General features: G+C 44.2%; 1 protein-coding gene across 10 annotated transcripts in view; it reads right to left on the minus strand.

Moving 5' to 3' along the window:
- Dclk1 (doublecortin like kinase 1) overlaps window positions 1-14,403 on the minus strand; it is a 279,460-nt gene that overhangs the window by 38,754 nt on the left and 226,303 nt on the right. For all 10 annotated transcript variants that reach the window (XM_038347475.1, XM_038347473.1, XM_038347472.1 and 7 more), the window contains 3 exons: window positions 9,144-9,201; window positions 8,609-8,728; window positions 6,660-6,806 (listed from right to left, as the gene is read on the minus strand). In XM_038347475.1, the coding sequence (XP_038203403.1) occupies window positions 6,660-6,806; window positions 8,609-8,728; window positions 9,144-9,201 (325 nt within the window). The remainder of the gene's footprint in view (window positions 1-6,659; window positions 6,807-8,608; window positions 8,729-9,143; window positions 9,202-14,403) is intronic.

The raw sequence follows: 14,403 nt of genomic DNA on the forward strand, positions 1-14,403 counted from the left end.
TTTAAACACTGAGGGGCTATTAAAAAGACGGGGATTAGTGCAAATTACCCAGCATGTACTGCTCGCACTGTTTTAACTAAGCAATAAAACTGTGTAATTGTACAACACTAATTGAATGCAGCTACGCGTAATTGTGGGCTGCCATATGCATCCTATTACGGTAAAGACTGTCAGGGTTGTGTAAGCTACCCTTGTGATCGTTGCAGATGGCTACAGTCAGGGAAGTAGTTCTCTTGGGTTTATTGTATGGCCATAAAGACATCTCATGGTTTGACAGGCTAAATGTGTCAAATGACAACAATTATGAAAAAGGTTTCAATTAGAAGCGGAGGGCACGCCCTACAGGGGATCAATATACGGAAAATTTAGCATTTGGGAGATGCTGGCCTTTATTTTTAAAGGTGGTTTTATTTTGGGGTCGTTGGGGGTTATCTGGAGTTTTGGGTCGGCTGAAACTTGTTGAACAGTAGGTATTTGGGCATCTGCTGACTTCTCTCAGATGGAAAGCTGAGACCATTTGGAAAGTATTTTTTGCAAAAAAAAAATTAATGTATCTTCATAAAACTTCAGCAGTGACCATAAAATATGAAAACTCACAGATAACCTGAGCCTGGTCAAGTGGTTTCTGAGATTTGTCTTATGGGGGAGGAGAAGCTGAATGATAAAACAGATGTGTTAGAGCCGCACGGCTCCCAGAGTTGCTACAAATTCAAGGCTAGTCCTGCTGCAGCAATGGCCGGCGACTCGCTAGTAACGGTGGAAATAGCTTCACAGAGCGGCTGAGGGGGAACTAACAGTGACTTCACCAAATAGACTTGACAAAGTGGCGTGAAATGGGCAAAGCCGTGAGAAGGGCTCAGTTTCCCTTTTATTATATATGGAGTCCCTTAAGAGACTGATTTTCCTGAAGCCATGGCATATGGCCCTCACAATGCTCTTTAAGAAATGGTTTGAATCTAAGTCTTTAATCCTCAAGAAGCAAAGGAGAGTCACACTTAAGTGGGGAATTATTTTGCAAAATGTACTTTGTGACTGTAGCGTCTTAAGTTAGACTTCTTGGAAAAAAAAAACATTGAGGCTAAAAAAAAATATAAAAAACCCATTTCATTCCCCCATGTCAAATATTTCAGAAACCAAGAGTTAAATGAAATAATGAGGTTGATAAGAACTTGATACAGGCCAGGAAGGAATATGCAATGGGTGAGGTTTCAATATTAAGAGAAATAAAATCTCTTGTTTGCGCACCACACTGGAGATATCCTAAAAGAGAAAGACGTGAACGGAAACCTCAGGAAACCCAATTTTCACTCCCAATTCCGAAATCATCACGGAGTCGTCTAACATAGGGGCGATGCAGCTGCAGGGGCACATTCCAGATCCTGTCAGGAACAGGATCCGAGGACTTCTGTCCAAACCAAGGAAACTTAATACCATAGCAATTTTTTAAAAAATTATTAGATTTTAGTCACACGATTAATATCCCATATATCATTGTAGAAAAATATAGTAGGAAAGCTAGATCACTATGAATGAAAAGAAACAGAACCCAGCTAGAGTCTTCACACCATAGGTGTGACTTCCAGAACTTTCTCGTATGCAGTGTCTGAGGACTGAGTACAAATCCACCTGGTGACATTCTGTCCGTGGCTTGTAGACTGGTACTAACTGTGCCCACTGTCACTAACAATGCTAATAATCCCACATCTAAATGGATTTATCTGGGGATCGAGAGTCTTGGGTTTGAGACAGAAGGGCGTTCCTTACCTCTTTAGTCTAGTGTTGTCTTGAGTGGAGACTAAGCAGTCACGGAATGCAAATGGACCCTGAGCTTGGGTGAGCCATCCACTGAGTACAGTGAGAAGGGCTTGGGTGAGCCAGGGCCGGGGCACAGTGCCACTCCATGGGCATTGTAGAATTGCAAAGCATTGGGCAGGGGGTTCTGAGAGAGTTCCTTATTAGGAGAAGCAGATTCTCAGAGAAACTACCTTTATCTGCAGATCTATATCTGTATATTGAAATACCAATATCTGTATATAGCTCTATCATCTATATCTCCCTATAGAATTAGAAAGATGGTTCTATGCATATACTCTTTTTAAAAAATGAAGACAATCTGTTTCCTTTTATATTATAATGAAAAGATTGATTTACTTATATTTTTGCAAGTAAAAACTAAATTCTGTGAGGTTATGTCGTTTTTTAAGATCCATCAATTCTCTAAACTGATGAGTGATGGATGAGTTTTGTTGCCAGGGGATTTTACCTCTGTTGGTTACCCCAAAAACCTTCTTGAGTTAAAGGTTAGGTTCTTTACCTTTTTCTAAAAATGTTTTTATTGTTTGAAAATTTCATACATGTATATATAATATATTTTGATCAAACCTGCCTCCCATTTTCTCTCCTTCAAGTTCTTCCCCTACTCAGCACCACTTCCCCCTGCCAACTTCATGTGTTCTTTTCTGAAAACCCACTGGGTTCACTTTGTGATGCCCACATGTGCATGGGTGCAGGAGAGTCTGCTGCAGCATTGAGCTTCTCAGGGCTGGCATCATTTAGATAAAACTTACTTTCCTTGCCCCAGCAGCCGTTCAATGCCAAAAGCTCCTCAGGTAAGGGCGAGATTTCATGAGCCCCTCCCCATATATGCATGCTGGGATTTTTGGCCGGCATGGTCAGGGGCAGGACATATGTAGTCCCAGCCACTGTGTGTTCATGTGTGCAATGGCCCTGTTGTGCCCAACAAATACACTTAGTCATCATCTGTCTTGTTTGGTACATGCACTACTCCCATGCAGGAGTGAGGCTGGGGGATTATTGTGCCATCCCTGCCCTCCGAGAGGTCTATAGGGGAGCGAAGGTGACTCTTGGGTAACTGAGTTGAGAAGTGGTCTGCGACCCTCTGTCCTCTATTCTTTAATGAAGCCCCACTCACTCCCATGCCTGGCCCATCCATTCGCTCACCCATTTGACACCCAGCCATTTGATTATGATATGCCAGGCTTGATAACATGCAAAGCAAATAAGCACACGGATGACATGGAGGAAAAGTGTTAAGGTTGGTGCGAAAATCAATTTCTAAATTCTGTTTTCACTGGCTCAGTTGTCAGTTCTTCCCTAGAGTGTAGCAGAACACACTACGACAGAGGAGGCCAAGTTTTCTCATCAAAATCCTTTGACCTTATCAAACACAGATCAATCATTTACACCATCAGTACAGATCTTTAAAGCTATGCTACATTTTAGTATTTGCGCTTGTAGAGTTAACAGTAAAACATGCCCAGAATTCTGTATACCCAGTTATACTATGTAAAATGAAATCTGTATTTGACACTTATAAAAGTCACTGTGCTAGCTACAAATCTCTCCATCAAACCTTTAACTAGCAGAGGACTTGTTAACAATGGAACAATTCAGAAGGATGTTGGGGTCTCTTAATGAAAGAGCAGAGCTGAAGGTGGAATGGAGGGATTGGTCTGTATCTGCTAAATTTTCTGTAGACAGTAAACACATTCAAATTTTATACTAAGTTTATTGCAACAACTTTCTAAGGTAATCTATAGATCTATGTTTTCCCACAACAAAGGAAAAATTATTTATAGGTAAATAGTAAAAATTTAAAAGCAATGACAATAGAAGACGAGAGGTGGCATCTTCCTGTGTACAATGTTACTGTGAGGTGGTTTGAATTTTTTGCTACAAGTAAAAGAGAGATAAAAAGGAAGGGGCCTGACATAAAGCCCCCATGAAGGAGGCTTGGGGGGGATTAAGGAGCTTGTTCAAGGTCACAAAACATGACAGCACCGGAGCTGTGGCTTTTGTAAAGTCTGAGGATGTGAAGGTGTGGCCCCCACAATGGTTAGCTCCCATTCCCGGGGAGACCTCAACAGCATTTGGAACCAAGAGCGATCTCATGCGTAATTAGAAACGTCATCTTCATTCTGCTAAATGTGCTCTGCTTTTCCATTTATTCTGCAATAGATTTATCCCCAAGAAAACGCACCAATCCTGTCTCCTCACAGTAGGAAACCACTACAGTGGGGAAGCAAATCTATTCATCTTCCATGTGGATATTTTCAAAATTATGAATAGCTGCAATAGTTTCTTTGTATATTTCAAATCAAAGCAGAAGAGGGGACGAAAAAGAGAAGAGTATATATATATATATATATTCTTTCTGGTTCATTTACATTAAAGTATGTTCCAATGATCACAGAATTTAAAAATATCCTGCAAACTACAATTAAAAAAAAGCACTCTGCTATGCAATCATAGACGGCATTTATGGAAATAGACAATGGTTTGCTGAGAAACAAATAAACAATGGGTGCCCCAAACCTGTACCATGGAGGGAAATAAAGCCTTTACTCTCTAATCACGGAGGCTTGGGGCCTAAAGAAGTTACTCAACAAAGCCCCGCTTGTGAGTCTGTTCCCATGAGGCGATGCCACATGAGTCGGGGTACAGGGGTAATGACTGTGGATGACAGAAAATTGCCGCAGTTCATGGAGGCAGCTAAGCAGGGAGAATGTTTAGGCTGCTGCAGGGGTTTGGAATTTGAGGTGCAATTAAGTCAGACCTCTGCCATTTGACCTCGGCAGCTCGCATGAGCCAGCCGCTACAAGATTACTACAAGATTACTGACATAATTGCAAAGAGCTAATTGTGTGCATATTTATTCCTTGAATGCCTGCCTTTTATGCCTGAATGTCAACTCCATGAAGGAATGAGTCTAGTTCCCTGGCATGGGACCTAGCCCACAGTGGCATTTGCTTAGTCTCCTCCTGACTCAGAGCTTGCTGCCCTCTAGGGACTTTGTGGGTCAGAACTCAGTTGAGATCTTGAGTTTTCTACTTGCATATTATATTATATTATCACTTTGGGCAAGTCATTTAAATTCTAGTCACCCATTGTCTTTCCTTGTGAATTGGGGGAGTTAAGGAATTTACTCCACATGGTGGCTGTGGAGTTCAAACAAGATACTAAGTATTTTAAAAGCCCCTGGCATGAAGCTGAACACGTAAGTGATTCTACAGTAGCAAGCCTCATCAGCTTTGATTTGTGAGGTGGGAGTTAAGATACACTTGTGGATTTATTTTAATTTTTTGAGACAGGGTCTCACTACGTATCTTTGACCGTCCCGGAACTCACAATCTAGACCAGGCTGGCCTCTAACTCCCAGAGATCTGCCTGCCTTCACCTCCCCAGTGCTGACATTAAAAGTGTGTGCTACCACACCTGGCACGATCATTCTGATGACCTCACGCAGCTGGCTGCAGGGTCACCAGACATCAATTTCTGATTTAGCAGAGCTATATTAAGGCTCTTAATACACTAATCTGCATTTTAAATATTTGCAGAAGTAGAAAACAAAAGAGAAAAAAATGGCCATCTTTGGGTGGATGGGAGAACAACCACTTTCAGTTTCTAGCCCAAAGAATCAGCAGAAGCTGCGCTACTCCCTGTTTCCCAGTAGCTCCACCCACCTCGTTTCTGCTTCCATCTGGACCACCTGGACTGTGGGCACAAGAAGGAACCTCATTTGATGGCATGAAGAACTCAGGAAAATTATAAACAGCAAAGCAAACAGAAAGGAAAGAAAGACATCAGGGCTTTGGGCTGTTGTCTCCTTTACTTTGTTTTAGATAAAGGTCACAATGTATCCCAGGCTGGTCTTGAACTTCCCATGTAGCCAAGGATGGCTTTCAACTTCTGACCATGCCATTTTCCTACCTACCAAGTGCTGGTGTTACTGGCTTGTACCACCATAGCCAGTTTTATGCTGTTCTGGGGATCAGAACTCAAGGATTCATGAAGGCTAGACAAACAGTTTACCAACTGAGCCACACATCCCCACACAACCCATTTTCAAAAATATCTTTTCCTGTGGATAATTTTTTTTTTTTTGCGCTGAAGTGATAACATCTACTTCTTATGGTTCATTTCTCTTTGGTTTTGGACTATATCATAAGAGGCAAAGCTAGGATAGGAAAAGAAGTCCTGGTGGTCAGCAAAGTGAGTCTGGATCCTTGCACCTACAGACTAGCCAGGCCTGATGGCACATGCCTGTAGTCCCAGAACCGGGGAGGTGAAGACAGGAGGACACAGGTTTGCTGCTGGCCGAACGTGTTGAATGGGTAAGGGTGGGCTCTGGCTTCAGTGAGCAACTCTGTGATGAAATATAAGGTGGAGGCTGGAAAGGAGGATACTGGACACACACACACACACACACACACACACACACACACACAAACGGACCTCAGGTCATCACCCGACCAAACCCACTTCTGTGCACACATGTGGATCCACACGTTCCCTCCCTCCCCTCCATACACGAGAGTTTCCTTTCTCTTAAGTTAGAAGAGTACAAGTTCAGCCGTGGAAATGCTCCTATTCACTATTTGGTCTGAGCCCACGATGTTAACTACCAGTCATCCTTTGATTGTTTCTCAGAATGTTGTTCCCGTTCTTAAGAAATCAGTATTCTTGAAAGTATAAGAGCTCTTATAAATTACCTTAAAGAGACACTGAGTACAGTGGAAACGAGCCTAGGAGGCAAACAGTTAAAAAAAAAAAAAAAGGTGTGTGTGTGTGTGGGGGGGGTGTCCATTCATTAGGGAGGCCTTGGAAGCCAAGCTGCCAGAGGACAGCTTTCCTCTTACCAGCAGGTTCTCCGGCTTGATGTCACGGTGGACGATGTTCAGGCTGTGCAGGTATTTGATGGCACTGGCCAGGTTGTACAGCATCCCACTGGCATCTCGCTCTGTGTATTTGCTAGTGGAAGTGATGGCATCAAAAAGGTCTCCGCCCTGGAAGAGAGCAGCTGGCTGAGCCGGATACTGACAGATGGACCAATAGGCTGCCCGTGGAGGGGACTGACAAACCAGAAAGGAGATGAAGAACCAACTAGAATGTGGGGGTTCCTAAGGGCTTTCTCTGCTTCTGCTTTGCGAAAGACTCTCTGGTGACTTCTCTCCCCAGTATGGGAGATAGTGACATCTTACCCTAAGCTGAAGGAAAAGCTGTGGTGAGACTGACAGCAGACACGTGGCTGCCTCCACAGCCCCTCACCAGGGAAGAGGAGGTGGAGTTGGGTTTCCTCTGAGAAGCCTCATGTTGGGGGATTCTGGTGACATGTGCTACCTGCCACACACCAACTGCCAGCTGAAGTCCAAATTCAGAGTCCTAAAACTCCCCCAGAAAGACAGGTAATTCTGCAAGCTCTGTCCTTAACAGAATGTTCTTCTGCCTTTGAAATTATTAAGACACGTGCGAAACACACACTCTCTTTCTCTCTCTCGCTCTCTTTGACTTGCTAAATTTAGTTCTCTTGGAGTGGGCGGTGAGCTTTCTTTTTCAATAATGTGTTTCTCTGTAAGGAATGGAAAGTGGGACCCACAGCCTGTTCTGAAGACAAGAAAGACAGGGAGAGAGGGAGGGCAAGATGGGAACACCAAAGACAGTTTCCTGGTTCTATTCTTCTGCGTCTTTGCTTCCCGTGGTCCTTTATACCTTATCAGCACTCAGTCAACCAATGATTTCGGCCTGATATTAAGCTGCACTTATTTGAAGTCCTTTCAGAGACTTGGGGTGTGCTTTACTAAAAGCATTTACACCATTATAGAAAATTGACTACAAAACAGCTGACCCCAGAGCCCAAACACATTCAGATGTCTGTAACTCCATAGCGAGCAACTTAATTTCCCCTTTAAACACAGTAAGAAATAAACCGAGACATAGCCCTGTAGGCTGTCAGTTTTCAGGCTTCACAAACTGTGCTGGCATCTCTGTCCCATGTGCAACTTCCACCCTGGAATTCTCTCTCCCTGTTGGCCAAGCAATGGTTCTTCCACAAACAAACCTAAACAAATGTTTTCTCTCTCTGCTTCCTGTTTCTCTCCAAGACCGGGCTGTCACACAGGTATGAAGTTTGTTTCTGAGCCACTGGTGGAGGTGGGATGTTCTCTGTGGTCTAGCTGAACCCCTTACCCTTAGACAGCAGGATACATGTGGTTGTATGTGAGAGCCTGCAAAGAATCAGGTGCTGTCCTGGTGCCCGAGGCTCCAGGCCTCAGGCAGTTCTTTCTGGCCCAGACAGGACGCTTTCCCCCTAGTTGAGACATCTTACTTTTGCAGATAGAATTCACAAAGGCTGTGCAGTGCAGGGAAGGGCTTTGCTGTACTCATCGGGCTGGCTTACAGTTGGCCATCAGACTGAGATCTGTCCCCAGATGCATCATCAAACTCCTCTATTTCTCATCCCCAAATTTCACTTGGTCTCACCTTCTCCTTAATAATCCACCCACAGGGAGCTGACCAATAAAACTACGGCAATTCATCATATTTTTAATAGTGCACAGCAGGGCAACAGGAATGAGCTGAAGCTGCTGGTTTAAAGAGCCGTGCTATGGTGAAATTCTATTCTGCGAGTTGGAGACAATATAATTTACAAGGGGAGTAAAGTAGTGATGTGATAATAAAATGTGTCCATAAAAATTGCAACACATAAAAGGACCTCTCTTTGGTAAAATGGCAGTGTAACATGTTTACCACAATGTTGGCATGTTCTGGTCACCACCAGCCTCAAACAGGACAACGGAAGAAGACGCACCTTCACTAATTCCATAACGAGGTACAGCTCAGTGGGCACATCCATCTCTTCGATCAAGAGGACAATGTTGGGGTGCTTCACCCTCCTCAAGATAGACACCTCGTTCTGGATCATGTGCTCCTGTGCAAGGGAGAAGCCATTTTAATACACTCAAAATGTATGAGGAACCAGCTCAAAACAGGACGACCACCTGAAGGTAAGGGAGCTGCATTCTGGGGAAACGTAACAGCATTCTGAAGACCCTAAAATAATTCAACTCAAGACACATCATGACAACTATAATTTTCTAGAAAATGACAGGATGAATCTTAGACAACAAAAGTAAGGGAAGGCAATAAAGCGAGCAGAGGGGGAAAATGAAATCAAATCTTCCTAACTACTTTTATTTCAGAAATATGTATATGACTGAACGTCCCCCTAAGTTTGTGACATTCTGTTCCACCAGAAGGCATCTCTTGAGCTGCACTGGGTTAAGAAGTCAGTTGATATTTCTACCCTTGAATGCAAACTTCACAAGAGGAAACCTGGTACGTACTTTGCCTCGACATTTGCTTTTCTTGATGATTTTCAGGGCATACTCCCGAGCAGTTGACCTGCAAAGAGAGAAGTTTTTAAGTAGAACTTAATTTGGGATCAATTGAGTCCTTTCGTTAGGAGTTAATTTCTTGCTTGTAGGTCTCAGTGTTTCTATTTCTGAAAGGGCTCTGTTCTTTCTGTACAAAGCAGGCTGCAGATGTTTGTGGGTTTACCCCAACTAAGGACAATGAATCTGTTTGCACAGACAGATCTGGAGTAATGCAGCCACGTTTACTCAGGAAACATGCCACTGTGGCTGTTTCAGGGCTGCTAAGTTGCTGTCCCTTCTCCTGGAAGTCACCAGCAAGGCTGCAAAGCCCCCGTCTGTAATTGACCTTTTGCCACTCCTTTAATTAACCTCCACCCATGCCACATACAGGGTCTCCCTAAATGCCTAGCCTCAAAGCGATGATCCTCCTGCATCAGTTACTGGAGTGCTGGGAGTCTAAGTATGATCCATTGTGCCCAGTCAGTCTTTCTTGGGGGTTTAGATCCACAAGAATGACTATGACAGTCGCCTGAACAGCTCTCAAGGTCACCCTGAACAGGCCCGAGAAGCAGAACACCCTCTAGATGTCCAGTCAGTGTCAGAGCCTGACAACAAACTGCTGGAGAAGCCGAGATGAGGCTCAGAGAGGACAGAGGAGGAGGAAACACTTCTAGTGCTTTTCTGGCACCCACTGGCCTTCCTGGTGGTCATTCTCCAGGCAAAACGGAAAGGATGGTTAAAATCAATTCACCCATGGCCACGTGGCATGGATAAAATCACGCTTCTCTGACCCGAGCTTTCCCTATAGCCCAGCCTCATCCCTGATGGGTGGGACAGAGGGATCAGCCATATTGTCACCTTCCAACAGTGCTAAGATTTCTAAGTATTTCTAAGATCTTCTGGCACCAAACCCAGGGGCATGGCTATTGTTAGAGAACACAGCACACAGGAAATTCCAGTAAGCTACAACTTCCGAGACAACAAGCCTTCTTCCCTGGTACAGGCTGGCAGAGCCCAGCCTTTTCCTTACAGATAGAAGCCACCTGTCAGGATCCAAACGGGTGTGGTTGAAATGAGGCTGATAAAGGAGCAGTTTGGAAAAGGGAATTTCAAATTCTCCAGTATGGAATTTAATGGGATTCCCACTTACGTGCTTAGGGCAAAGACACGACCTTTCTATAGACAAGCCAAAGGCCAAGTATTAAAATATCTGTTTCATTTTAGAGACTAGTTACATGTATTATTTCTTTTGTTACTGTACTATCAGCCCCCAGCTCAGAAAGCACTCAATAAACATTACATTGTTGTGATTAAATGTGTGTTGTTCTGTGCATAAAGGCAGAAGGTAATGACTTGGAAGCCCCCTTAACTCTACTACAAGTCTTTCATAACCATGGCTGCTGTGGAATCTGGGAAGGTGGAGTTTTTCTTTATGTGCAGGCAGACATCCCTGAGCTCCCAGAAGGCCAGGATCTTACCTTCTGTCCTAAGCCTACCACTGGGGAAGGAGGGAAGCAAGTATGAGTTGGATGGCCTCGGGGCTTATAAAGAACTAGATGACACCGCTCTAGCTAGAAATTTCATAACATACATCCTACCAAATGCACTCCTACATCAGACCACACACCACACAGAGGACCACTAAGTTTAATGCTGCAACGATTCTTTCTTGACTTCTTCTGCAGTCAAGTCATAACAACCCTTAATTACTACAAGCATGTGTTCACAGGAGCGGCCAGTCTTTAAAATGAGCCCCAAGCTGGTATCCATGCAAAATGTAAAGCATAAGTAGCAATACTAAGGCACAGTTTAGCCAAAATAATGAACTTGCTTTAAGGCTTGCTGATAACAGCGCGGGCCATTCACTTGTCTGTTCCTGCCATTGCATTCCTGTTCTTTCACGGGCTCTCCTGGGCTGCACAAGAGCAGCAGCACCAGAGAATTCTGTCCTTCTCCTTGTCTGGGGCAATCAGTTGGTAAGGTCACCTTCCCACTAATACGGCCTAAGGCTGGAGCCCAAGAACAAGTTTAACAAGAAGAGAAATTCTGATTTAATGGAGTAGGTACTTTCTCCTTGGACTAAAGACTGCTCCACAAGATAGAACCCATACCTGACATTTATCCACAAGGACATGTGACTGAACAGTAGCTACAGAAAAACCTGCTAATGAGACATAGTAAATTCTGCCAATGAGACATAGTATCATATTGACTCTAATGGCTTCTCGTCATACCCGTAGATTAGCACCTACCTGAACCCTCATCTGAGAAGCCCCTTATTGCCTCAGGGGGTTGGCACCGAGACCCACAACTGGTCAAGATACTGAGAGTGACTTCAGATGCTCAGACTTAGTGTATCATATCATACCGTTCTCCCAAAGGTCAGGGGTCATTGTGGAAGAGGTGGAGGAAAGGCTGTAAGAGCCAGGGGTGGTGAATGTCTACAAGGAAACATGAATGCGCACTACTGAGACAGTGCTCACAAGACCTGCATGAGCTCACACCAGACAAAATCCAAGCATAGTGTGGGGAGAGCGCAGGAAGTCCTACCCCCAGCTGAGGAGTTGTTGGTAACTGATAGCTGCGGGAAGGAGGAGGGTTAAATTTCTTTCAGGGCATGGCTCCTGGTAGCTCTAACATGGTCCAGTGAATGCCCAATGTTTTAGATGACATTAATGAGACTCAAAGGATTTAAAAACAAAATGAGGACATTGCATTGGATAGGTGTGGAATGGGGGATGGATCTGGGAGGAGACGGGGAAACAGATGATCAAAATACAAAGTATGAAATTCTCAAAGAGTTTATAAAAATAATAAAAAAGCCCTTCATTGAAACAGCAGTGTGCTAGCAAAGGAATATGCTAGAAGGCCCACAGAAAAGAGGACCCATGTCACCCTGTTATTGTACCCACTGTAGAAAAATTGCCTGTGGTGGCATGTTATGACAGAGGAGGAACATCTTTACCCATGTTGATACACATCCATCCCCCAAAACACAGCAGAATGCACCCACAAGCAGTATGTGCCATCTACAACATTCTTAGCTTGTGTTTATTTTCTTGGATCTCTGTAAAATATTAAAAGAATGTTTCGTAATATCTCTGGAGAGAGAGGGCATCAGCCATATGTCCTTGCTCAGCAGGAGCTGGAGGCTGATACTTGAGGAGCAATCTGGTGTTTAGACTCTGAAGTTCCATGCAGTGAGCCCAAGATGTGAACTTGTACAAAATGAACACAAGCCAAGTGAGAGAGGGAGGGAGGGAGGGAGGGAAGGAGGGAGGGAGGGAGGGAGGGAGGGAAAAAGGAAGGAAGGAAAAAGGAAGGAAGGAAGGAAGGAAGGAAAGAAAGAAGGAAGGAAAGAAGGAAGAAGGAAGGAAGGAGGAAGGAAGGAAGGAAGGAAGGAAGGAAGGAAAGAAGGAAGGAAATTCTATATGGAGAAGTGGAAACTGTCTAGTATCAGAAGGCTGGGATCCTAGGACTGAGATACCATCCTGGTCCAGGACCAGCTAGAACAACCAGTAACCTGCTACTGAGTGCTGATAAATGATTTAGAAAGCCCACAAGAAAGGCCACGACAATCTGCCAGAAAAAGAGACTTCCTGCTTAGAAGACCTTTCGCTATCTAAGTTCTGCCTTGTTGTGCATTGGAAAAGTGATTTTGGTATAGGTAAGTTCCTCACTGGACTCTTGTGGGGAATTCTTTTCTTTTTCTTTCTTTTCATTTTTCTTTTTTGGAATTCTTTATTAGAAGCAGTGTGGTAGACAGACTTAAGTGTGTGTTTGGGAGCAAAACTGTGATCTACGTGTTTAGAAGATGACTGACCTTGGATATTTAATGTCTTCCATCTATCTTTTTTATAATGTGGGAACAGCAATACTGACCTGATTGGATCATTACAATTCAACGAGATACTATAACGTAAGGGCCATGAATAGATAGATGTTCGGTAAATAGTGGTTGGTCTGGTTTTAAGAAGGGTGGCCAAGGTGGTACTAGAATGTTTTCTGTATCTGGCAGGCAGGCAATTGAAGGTCATGTTCCATCAGTGGGGACCAGGGACTAAGGGAGAGGAGAAAGGTGAACTGATGGCATCAGCAGGGGACATTTCCAGGCCACCCGTTGCTCTTGACTCTACCTCATGCAGAATAAGTGCCGCAGCAGGCTGCTAGGCTGTGAACATCCCAGCCCAGCTGGATTACTGAGGGGAGTGAAATCTGAGAGCTACTGTTGAGGGCTGCTTAGTGGGAGCTTTGCTGTCTTGAATGAAAGGCATGCCAGGGTACAGCATCTAGGGGGTTGCTGATTCAGCTAAATCCTGGTGATGTGTAGGCAGGCCTCCAGTTCTAAGTGGCTCAGACCCAGGCTCTTCTGTGCTACAGCTTCCTCATCTGTCTCCTGGCTTGAGGAGTCCTCTCTAAGCAGTAATAAGACACAGGGCAGAGATACTTCTACAGGCTCCAGAAACTCAAGGAATGTCCAGCTCCCCGGGAGTAACGAAGGAGAGCAGGGGAACATAAAGAACCAGAAGGGTCCCTCAAGGGATGAGCTAAATGCCCTCAGCACAGCTCTGGGAAGATGCCAGTTGTCCAAAGTCACAGAACGGAACTCGGAATCTGATGCTGAGCTGAGGTTTTAGAAGTCACTCTGTGCGGGCCCACACTGTCATTTCTCTGCCTGGTATCCACCAGCTGCATCCCTGAACAGTCATCAAGAGCCTGGGCATACAGCAGACATGGGAACATGCCTGCGATCCTAACAGTCAGAAGGTAGAGGCAGGAGGATGGTGACTTTGAGGATGGCTTGCAAAGACCTTGGCTCCAAACCCAAAGGGTGTACAGTTAATGCATCCAAAGACACTTTCGCAGATCAAGTACCACGTTTGTGGACTCAGCACACAGGCGTTTTGAAAACGTTCGAGGCCATTGTCGTGTGTAATTTCACGATGGTACATATCAGAGGTCAAACTCTAGAAAAAAGCATTCTTGAGAAGATGTACACAAGGAAATCTTCAAAACAACTTCTCAAGAAAATAATATAAAAACACCACCTGACAGAACTGGAAAGCTTTTCAACATACACTAGGTAAAAATCGAAGTCTTTATATCTGAGAGAGCATCCCAGGAATTCTTGCATTTTTTAAAGTCTGTTTTTAGATGGCTTTTTGTCTATTATTATTTTTTAAATTCCTTTTTGTCTCTGGGGTTGAGACCTTAACTTAATCCATATGTG

Source organism: Arvicola amphibius, chromosome 11 (assembly GCF_903992535.2).
Source record: "Arvicola amphibius chromosome 11, mArvAmp1.2, whole genome shotgun sequence".
In the NCBI taxonomy this organism is placed as follows: domain Eukaryota; kingdom Metazoa; phylum Chordata; class Mammalia; order Rodentia; family Cricetidae; genus Arvicola; species Arvicola amphibius.